Consider the following 10,165-nt stretch of genomic DNA (forward strand, 5'->3'; position numbering starts at 1 on the left):
AGCTTTCTTAATTTGCATGTACTTTAACATGATCTTATTGACTTTAACATACTGTATCTCTGACCACTGGCCCCAGTGAAGGCTTAGGGAAGACTTCTGCTCTGTTCACTCATTCCCATCACAAAGTGAGATTTTTGTTTTAACCCAGTGATCAGAAATGACATGTCACATGTTCTCTTCCTTCTGTGGTGGTCAAGTTCTAAGTGTACTTTTGTACTCTGCTGGTCTTTGGACCACTGGTAGAAAAGGAAGGAGATGATGCTTTCCAGAATTTAAACAGAGCTTTCTGCATCATTCCCTCCTCCCTCTCCATGTGCCTCTCTTCCTCTTTCCAGCCCCCTTTGTATGGTGACCCGTTGGCTCCTTCTGCCCCTCCCTTGTAGAGATCACAGAGATATCAAATAGCAATTCTTTGAGGAGACACAGAGGACTGAGGCAAGGTTGGGCCCCAGACGGCTCCTGACAGGGAAGTATAAACACAGCTGTGGAGATGGGAGCAAACCATACTCCCTCCCCCTCCAGTTCCCACCCAGAAGCAGGGAAAGGCCACCCTGCTGTGCAGAAACAAACAGCAAAACAAAGTGAAGCACAACCTAAAAGCCCGTGTGAAGGTCACCAGGAACTGGGGCTGCTGCCCAGGCCTCCGTGGGGCCAGCTTAAGTGCCAGACCCCTCCCGGAACACTTAGAGTCAAAGGCAGCTCCAAAGCAAGTTGAGGTCTGGACATTACTGAGCCTGGAAACACGGTTTGGTTTTTGAAGCCTCTCCACTCCTGGACACTCTGTCCTCTGATCTCAAAACCCCAGCTTTCCGCCCCAGGTACTTAGCTCCTGACCCCTTGTTGCTGAGGGATCATAATAATGCATTCAATTCAGCAAGTAGGAACAGGCCCACAATAAACCCTTGTCCATGGCAGTTAAAAGTTAAAATTCTGAGTCTTCAAGCCAAAATACTACAAAGGACCTCCTTAGCCTTTGTTAATTACAGAATAAATAATTCCAGCAGGAAGAGACTTTCTCTTTTGGTGATTACTTGAATGGGACTCATGCCTTGCTTTGCACATACTCTCAAAGCTCCAGCCCAACAGCTAGGGTGGTGCTGCCCAGTTTTGCTCTCTTGGCACAGCTAATGCAGGGCCTTGATCCCACGGGACACGCCTTTGGCAAGGCCCTGCCTGGGAACTAGCCCTGATGGGGTGGACAGCTAATGAGCTATGCTTCCTTTCTGGCCATCAGGGTCCTCAACTATAAAACTGCAGAACTAGAAAAATGGTTATAGCCTTCAAATATTGACCACTCAGCAAGTGCCTGGCATTGTGCGAAGTGCTATGAAGTCAGTAATATTCTTATCCTCTTTTACAGCTGAGGAAACTAGGGCTTAAAGAGATTCTGGAACTTGCCCAGGGTCACTCGGCTGGTGACTGATGTGGCCAGGGTTTGGACCCAGTCATTCTGACCCCCAAACCCATGTTCTGAACCACTCCACCCTATCTCCTCCTTTCTCTGAGGTCTTCTACCTCTGACATCATGATTCTGGATTTTATCCACGGCTTTCTGTTCTCACCAGTGGTGCCAGAAGGAGAAATGTTTTTGGGACTCTACTCTGCAAGTTCAGAGGAAAAGTTTCTGAAAGACAAGGGGCTTCTTACTCCCTCTGTCTTAGAGATGCCAATCAAAGCTGAACACTCAGCAGACCCCCCGTATCAGCTGGGAACAGCCTGTGTGGAAGACAAACAAATCCTAGCCAGACAGGAAAGGGGAGTTCCCCTTGGTTTTGTGACTTCCCCTGCTCTCTTCCCTGGCTTATCATCAAGGTCCCACATTGCTGATGCTATGGCCCTTTGAACCCCACTGTAGCTAGGATTGGGTACCAGGCTACAGAGACCCGAGACACTTTGGGAGCAAGCAAAGTATAATACATACATCTATAGATTATATTCATAACATTGTATGTACATAAAGGAGCAAAAATAAATCACATTTACTTATAGATTTAACAGATTACCTTTAGCATTCAGCATTCACATAATCACTAGACATTGGACTGGGTGGGAACCTACATCATTCTCATGTAATCCTTGCAGGATGCCTGGGAGGTAGGCATTGTTACCTCCATTTTACAGAGGACATTGAAGCTTAATATTGGCCATGGCCATGTGGCTAGTGAGTAGGAGAGATGGAATTCAAATCCAGGCTAGGACTGTCTGACTCCAAAGTCTGTATTCTGTTAAGTAGGAGTATTATGTAATGAAAAGAACAAAATTATAGAACTGGAAAGGATCTCAGAATATCTTGGAAATATAGTTGTCATAACTCTATGTGTTACACATTATGATAGTAACTACCATTTATCACTCTTTTACTAGTGCTGTGCATTGGACCAAATGCTTTACATGTATTATCTCTACTAAGTGAGATACATGCAAGTAACCTCATTTTGCAGATAAGAAAACAAGCTCAGAAGAGCTAAGTAATTGCAAAGGGTCACATACAGTTAAGTAAGCGATGGGAGCTGGGATTCAAACTCAAGTCTGCTTAACTTCAAAGTGTGTGCTCTTAACCACTAAGCTGACAGAAATAGTAATAATAATAGACATTGATTATGAGCCAAGTACTGCTCTCAATGCTTTAAATCTTATAACTTGCAGATATTATTATCTCCATTTTACAGGTGAGGAAAAATTAGTTTTTATAGTATTACTTAAGCCCACATTACAGATACCACACAGGTTAAACACACGAGTATCACATTTGCTTAACATATGTTGGATCTTGTTATGACCTAGAAAATGATTTATTTCATAACATTATGGTGTTTTTTTCATTGTCCATCTACTGCATTAAGGTCTTGGGGAAACGATGTGAAAAGAACCTGTCTCTAGATGAAGCAAGCATAGTCAAGGGAGGGGTCGTCCTGACTGGGGAAGGCCCCTTTGCTAAGAGGAGCCCTGTTTGGTTGCCCTTTCCTATTTCAATCTGTCTAGCTGGCTGACTACCATCAGGTATTGTGGAGCAGAGGTTAAGTGCTCAGCTTCAGCATCAGGAATACCTGAGTATCTGTATTAGTTACATGATCTTGGACAATTTACTGAACATTTCTCATCCTCAGCTTCCTCATCTGTAAAGTGGGTTACTATGGTACCTAATTTAATAGGGTTTTGTGAGTTTTAAATGAAACAGTTTGTATGAAGTGCTGAGCATATTGCCTAGCACCCTCAGGGCATTCTCTGTTACACAACATCCAGTCTCCGGGGACCCTGGGAGGGGACAGAAGGGCTCTGGGGTGGTTTCAAAGGACAGTCCTCATGAATGGTGGAAGGGTGGAAGCAATCCTGGCATCTGGCATTGGGTCCTGACAGCAATCGTGAGTCAGCCCCAGGTGCCGAGGGACCAGCAGTGTTCTCAGCACTGCTGGCTGTGTGCTGTGGTCACTTGGCCACGGTCCTCTTCAGTCATGCTGCCTGAACGTTGTTCTTGTAAAGCTGGCCTAGGTTCTTTTTAGAAAAACAGCCTCTACTATGTGATGTCATGGTCCAGCCTGGGTCAGGGAAGTGGGGAGACACTGTGTGCACATAGTTGGGTGAAGCAGGATCTTATTTCTGGAGGGGTCATTCTAGTCCTAGAAGAAACTCTATTCTTCTCCCCTCCTTTCCAGACCCAGTAGGGAATTAATATTCTGATTTAGAGTGAGATGGAAGTAACAAATCATAATGGTTAAGAAACGAAGCTTAGCATCAAGCAGTTCTGGGTTCAAAACTGGACTCTGCCAATTAACTCTAGTACCTTTGGCAAATCACTCATGCTTCCCCATTTCACCCATGGACAAGATAATTCTGATGGTAAGGTGGAAAGGTTTTAAGAAACACTTGCAAAGCACTCAGCACACATGTCAGAAAACACACTATATATTGTTTCAATAAATGGTAGCTACTATTAAGTTGATGAGGGATATGACTTGACCAGTTTCTCTGTTGGTGGCGGTGGTGTTTTTTATCAAATTGAGAGTCAAAGTTTTCTCTAACAACCATTCTTCCTTCTGAGAGGCGGTCATGCTCCTCATACTAAATACGCCGTCATTCTGGAGATGAGGAGACTGGCAAGAGATGGAGTAGTTATGTTCCTACCCCTTTGTCTTGCCTCCCTTAGCTGGCTCTCTGGATGTGGCGCTTCTGGTTCTCCCTGCTGCCTCCTTGCCCTCTAAAGAAGTCTGTCTCCTCTCACCAGCTTGGAAGGATCAGCACCCCCCAGGCAGGACTTGTTTTTCTGACCCTGACTCTCTCCCATGTCTTCCCCTGTGCTGTGCTTTTTATTTTACAGACAGCTGGGGACAAGGCCAGCATGTGTGACTGTCTCCACACTGCATGGATTCTAATTCTAGGATGCTCTGCACGTAATTTCACCACGTAGGAGGCCTTCAGTGCTTCTTATTTCCCCCTATGTTGTTCTGGATTTGAAGTCAATCTAGGTTGGGGCCAGAAAGTTCACCTGGACCCAAACCATGTTCCACTCTCCCCAAGGACTAGGGGTTGGAGTAGAGTAAGGGAGTGTGTAGGGAACTTAAAAACCAGACTCCACTGGATAGAAGAAAAAAAAAGATGAAAGACAATACTATACTACAGTTAAAAGGAAAGAGCCGTATCTATATATGGTATTAGGGAAAGCTACCTGAGACATACTATTAAGTCACTAAACAGCAGGGGTATTAAATCCCATTTATGCTTTTTTTTTAGTCCAAATAAGTAGGGTGGTGAGTGAGAAAGGAAATGGGGCATAAAGCTTTCTGTGCTTAAAATTTTGCAATGAGTATATATTTAGAATTAAAAATTTTTATAGAAAAAAATTATATATTTTAAGGCAGAAGTAGGTTTAGAAAGGGAAGGTAAGGGCCCCCATGGGTAGAAAATGGAACTTCCCATGAAAGAACCAGGCTCTGTGTCCCTAATGAAGACCTTCTCTATCCTCTTGCTACAGAACAAGGGACTATTTTCTCTGGCAACTTGGAAGAGTAAAGTGAGGTCTTTAGACCTCGTTCAGCCCCAAAGGACAACCATTGCTGATTTCCAGTTACCAGGATAACTCTAGGGGGTCAATGAACTAGCCAAACATTCAACTGGTAAGGAAAAGTGGGAAAAGGAAAATGAGGGGGAGAGAAAATTCCCAGATTCTCCAAGGGAAGATTTGGACTCCCAAGTTTAGGAATGACTACAAGCTCTCCTTTGGAGGTCTCCACATCAGGATGCAAACTTAACCCTACTTCTAGGCTAAAAATAACACTTTTCCCAGGTCATCTATATTTTCCCTTTGATTCTAAGGTCATTTTATAGATGAAACTGTTGAGCTCCAGAGATATGAAATGATCTGCCCAAGGTCACACAGCAAGTCAGAGGCAGGATCTGCCTTCAGAATCCTAAACAATTTTTGTTTTTATCAATGATACCATACTGACCTATTTAAAGTCAAACATTCTCTTTTGTCACCTGTAATCTTGACCCCATCCCCAGTCCTGACTCACAGTGGATTCAGGTGCTTCTGGCCTCAGCCCAGTGGAAATGGTTCATTTTGCTTTCTGCCACTCTCTTCCTCCTCCAATCTTACACCCAGATATGTCTCTTGACCCTGTTTCCTTTTTGAAGGGCAATCACTGGTGGGAGGGAAGGTTTGGATTTGGTCCCTGGACTGAAGTAGCTCTGAGGCTGCCTGGCTCTTTTCTGCAAAAGGTGACTCTCACCAGAAGGGTTTGGGGACTCATGCCAAGTGGGCAGGGATGATTTCTCCGTCTGGATGCTTTGCTAATGCAACCTCTTGACCCTAGCTATGGAGGAGGACAAGGTTATTAGTGGCCATGATTCAAGAGTCTAAGCCCCGGAGATGATGATTTTAAGAGAGATCATGGAAGATAATTTGTGGGGCAGAAATCAATAAACTGGGACAGCAGCTGAGTCCTAGGGTCAGTGTCTGGGAATAATTTAGGAAGGGAAGTTCAGTGCTGACAGCTGTATCTGGAGTTGAATGTCACGGCCAAACCAGCTCCTGGGCTGCTTATCTGCTTCAGGCTAATGAAGTCCGGCTCAGGACTCAGAGACAGCTGTGGTGTGGCAGAAGTCATGGCCCCTGTGGCCCCAGGCTCAGCCTTGCTGTTTCCCAGCAGTGTGACCTTAGACTAGTCCTTAGGAAAGGAGAAAAGGAGACTAGCATCTGCTGAGTGACGGCAATGTCCTTTAACGTATGTCATCCTCACTACAGTTTAACGAGGAGAGTAATGTCCTTATTTCACATGGGAGGAAACAGAATTCATGAAGGTAAATGAAGTCATTCCACACTATATATATAGTGGGAAGATAGAAACAGAACTCAGAGTTTATGAACTGAAGTTCTGAGCTCCTTCTCCAGAGTTTCAACTTCTTGCTCTGTAAAAACGGGATAATAAAGTACACACCTCATGAATGCACACATTGTAGGTTCTAAAAACCCATCCCTTCTCACGACGTCGGTCCTGAAGAGTTGTGGCCACCTTCTTCCTGGGAACTGCATAGTCTTACTTTTGCCCCTCCTCTCAACAGGGTTTGTGGGTCTAGGCTCTAGGACGTGCCTCAAAGGAAAGGTACTTAGACTTTGATTTCCCCTCTACCCTTAATCCCAGGCTTTCCTCCGACTCCGGAGGGCCAGTTCCCTCTCCTCCCCGTTTTGGCCAGCGGCTGACATCAATGGGTGTTCCCTGGGAAAGGGAACTCTGAGCCCAGCTCCTGGCGCCCCGTCCCCCACGGCCCAGGACAGCGCCAAACCCCTTAGATCCTGCGGCGTAGAGAGGCCCTCTGCGCTCCCAGACCCTCCCTCTTCTCCAGGTCCCCGAGAGCAGCTCCTATCCACCCCTTCCCCACTACCCCGCCGCGAAAGAGAAAGGGCGACTAGAAACCAGGGAGCGGATGCTTGGAGACCCGGGCGAGTCCTGGGCGCCACGCGGCCGAGCCCAGGAAATGGAACCCCGTGCTGGGGTTACGAGGGGAGCTGTCCAGCCCCGCAGGGTGAGCTAGAAGTAAGGGTACGCCAACGCCGACCAGGCGGAGGCAGCGGCGGGCGCCAGGGCCGGGTGGGGCAGCGACTCCCCCTCCAGTGCGCCAGCCCCGGGCGTCGCCCCCGCCCCCCACGTGGCCCCAGCCGTCCCAGCCCCTGCGAGGAAACGGCGCCGCTTCCTGCGGCTGGGGCTGGGGATATAGGCGCCCCCGCCCGGGCCGGCTCAGCGCCGCCGCCCCTCCCCGCCTGCTGGCCGCGCGATGGCCTCGCTCCGGGCAGAGCGCGCCGGCGGCAGCCCGTGGCTCCCTGCAATCCGCGCGGGGCGACCAGCGGCGCTCCGCCTCCTCCTCCTGCTGGGCGGTGAGCGCAGCGCCGGGTCCCGGGCGGGAGTCGCGGGAGGCTCTGGAGGCTAGAGGGGCTGGACGGCGAGGCCCGAACGGGCCCCCGGGTGCGGGGGCGGACTGTGCTCTCCTCCGGACAGTCCCTGGCCCCGTCTCGGTGAGGGCACAGCGCGGGCTGCTTCCCACTTGGGAAAAACTGGGGTGCTGGGGCCCCGCGGAGAGGTCTGGAGGGATCTGGGGCCGGCGAGGAGGCACGGGATTTGGGGGTCCGGATGTGAGTGGGACGTTGCTTAAATTTAGCAGAATCTTTGTTCTCTTTCCATGAATACATCTATCTTCCCCAAGGATATATCTGTCTTCTTCGCTTCTCTTTTCTGGGCACTGGGGCATTCTGTGGGGCCTGGATTATTCCTCTTCCTCTTCTAAAAGTAGCCCTGATTTCCACGGGTCTCAGCTCCCACCCACACAACCCCTCCAGACTTCACTGCTTGGACGCCTGCTATCCCACCTGCCTCTCCCATTTCTGCCCACAGCTGTCCTGAAGTCCCAGGAGTCCCTGGCTCAGCTTCTTCCCACCCCAGGTAGCATGGAGTCAGAAGGTGAGTACCCAGAAGCTGTGGAAGGGTACTAGGGCAAGGAGGAGAGCCAGGGCCGTAGAGAAGGGTCCGTTTCTCACTACTGACATCCTGCTGATCTCCTCTCTGTTCTCCTTTGGGACTTTTTGTGGTCTTTCTTCCTCTCATCCCACAAAGCCCCCACCCAGCCCTGTTTGAGCTGGACTACCCCACAGGTGGTTTACAAGATCCCAGAAAAAGTGTATGTGGAAGCTCATGTCAGGCTGGGAAGTGCTGTGCACATGGAAGGCATTAAAATTTTTCTTAGTAGAACTCTCTTCAGTCAGGAGTATTTTGCTTGGGAAACTTTCTGAGGCTCTCCTGGCAGCTACCATGTTTGAAGACAGGAACAGTGTTCGTACGGGGGCCAAAGGGCTTGGAGAGGGGTCGGGTGTGGTCAATGCGCAGCGTCTGTGCCCACAGGGAAAACAGTGGAGGAGATCTATGAGGCAAATGTCAATTTTTGCTGGGAAGAATATAAGATTAAAATGGACTCTATCAAAAAGGATTGGTGCGACTGGGCCATGATTAGCAGGTAGGGGCCGTGCTGGAGGGTGGTGGGGCCAGAGGTGGGGCCTGCTCCTTGTGGGTGGACCTTGAGTGAGTGTGGGGCACACTCTCTCTGGGCCCAACGCCTCCCTCACTCTAGTCCTCTCCTGCCCCCAGGCCTTATAGCAACCTTCAGTATTGCTTGGAGCAGAATGCAGAAATGTTTGATCTGGGATTCCCCAATCCCTGGGCGGAACAGATCATCTTTGAGACTCACCAGATCCACTTTGCCAACTGCTCCCTGGTGCAACCCACCTTCTCAGACCCCCCAGAGGATGTGCTCTTGGCCATGATCATAGCCCCCATCTGCCTCATCCCCTTCCTTGTCACCCTTGTGGTGTGGAGGAGTAAAGACAATGAAGCCCAGGCCTAGGGTGGCATGAGCTTTTCTTGGCAGCCTTTTACTCCTTTCCTCCTCCACCACCAGGTCTCTCTCCTCCCGGTCCTATCTCCTCTTCTCACTTGCCTACCACAGAACCTTGGACTGATGGAAATGGAAGCCCGGTGGGGCCATGGCACAAGTCTGGAATATTCCAAATAAAATTATTTTTGGTACCATCTCCCCCGTCACAATGGGGCCTGTGTCCTTCCCAGAGTCTCTGCCATTCCCACAGACCCTCAGCTCTGGACAGCAGAGCTGAAAGAATCTGGATAGCCTCACTGTTTTGTACACTTAGGTAAGTGAACCCCACTAACCCCCCACCTCCAACCTGAAGGCCACACCCCTACACTCCTTCCTCCCAAGGCAGGGCCTTTCCTGCCACTATCCAAACCCAGCTAACTCTAGGAAACAAGCAGGAAGAGACTCCCTTCCGGTCTGGACAACAGCTGGGGAGGTGAGGGGGGAGGGGTAAGGGAGAAATCTCTGTTGTGACTCCCACAAGAAGGAAGAGGGACCACCCAGGAGCCCTGAATTTTCCCCTTTTTCATGCCTCAGTTTACTCCCAGGGCCTGAGAATAGGAACCATGATCTGACCAATAGGAGTTCATCCCTAAGAACTTCAGGACTGAGGGCAAAAGCTGCAAGGACTTCCTCTACTAGGTTCACCACAGGACTCCCCCTTCCATGTCCCTGGCCCGTGTCCTACATTGTCCTGGACCCTGGGGGTGTGGCTTACAGTCTGACAGCACACTGCCCTCTGGTGTCCACTAAAGCCAACAACCAGAAGATGTACATAATCTGGAAAAAGCTCAAAGCTGAGGAGACTGGACCTGGGATCAAATAACTGTCATTTCCATAGCAAGCACTAGTTCTTAGCTGGACTTCTGTTAGCTTTCTGAGTCATACCGATACTCCCTAAAGACACCTTGCCACTTTCTAGGGACACACTGAGCCTCTGCAACTCACCATTATTGTATATGGACACTCCTGTGTGTTCCCTGGACAGTGAGGCGCAGTTCTTACCAGGAGAACTTCATCTTCAGTTCTCCCTGGCAAAATCCTGCCAGGTCCTCATACAGAGAAGAACTATATACTAAAATACTAGAGAAGAACTTTGTTCTCCATAAAGAAACCTGTTTATTCCCTGTGGCACCTGAAGCTTGTTCAGAGGTTTTCCTCCCGTCCTTGTTGAAAAATCTTCCTCCCTGCATAAATGCATATCCATTTCCTGGGATGTATCTATCTATTCCCTAGATGTATACCTATTTGC

At 49.0% G+C, this 10,165-nt stretch overlaps 1 protein-coding gene across 1 annotated transcript; it reads left to right on the forward strand.

Moving 5' to 3' along the window:
• The first annotated feature begins 7,195 nt into the window (after positions 1–7,195).
• On the forward strand, positions 7,196–9,073 carry RAMP2 (receptor activity modifying protein 2). Its single transcript, XM_037019720.2, has 4 exons — positions 7,196–7,369; positions 7,884–7,949; positions 8,388–8,499; positions 8,631–9,073. The coding sequence occupies exons 1-4, from the start codon at positions 7,270–7,272 to the stop codon at positions 8,884–8,886; spliced, it is 534 nt and encodes a 177-aa protein (XP_036875615.1). The 5' UTR covers positions 7,196–7,269; the 3' UTR covers positions 8,887–9,073.
• Positions 9,074–10,165: the final 1,092 nt, after the last annotated feature.

The sequence above is a fragment of the Manis javanica genome, chromosome 4 (genome assembly GCF_040802235.1).
Source record: "Manis javanica isolate MJ-LG chromosome 4, MJ_LKY, whole genome shotgun sequence".
Lineage (NCBI taxonomy): Eukaryota > Metazoa > Chordata > Mammalia > Pholidota > Manidae > Manis > Manis javanica.

Excerpts from the sequence above, each read along its gene's own strand:
- RAMP2 (XM_037019720.2), top strand. The coding sequence starts at position 7,270 with ATGGCCTCGCTCCGGGCAGAGCGCGCCGGCGGCAGCCCGTGGCTCCCT. Across the intron at positions 7,370-7,883 it reads CCTCCTCCTCCTGCTGGGCG|CTGTCCTGAAGTCCCAGGAG; the intron begins GTGAGCGCAGCG and ends TTCTGCCCACAG. Across the intron at positions 7,950-8,387 it reads AGGTAGCATGGAGTCAGAAG|GGAAAACAGTGGAGGAGATC; the intron begins GTGAGTACCCAG and ends CTGTGCCCACAG.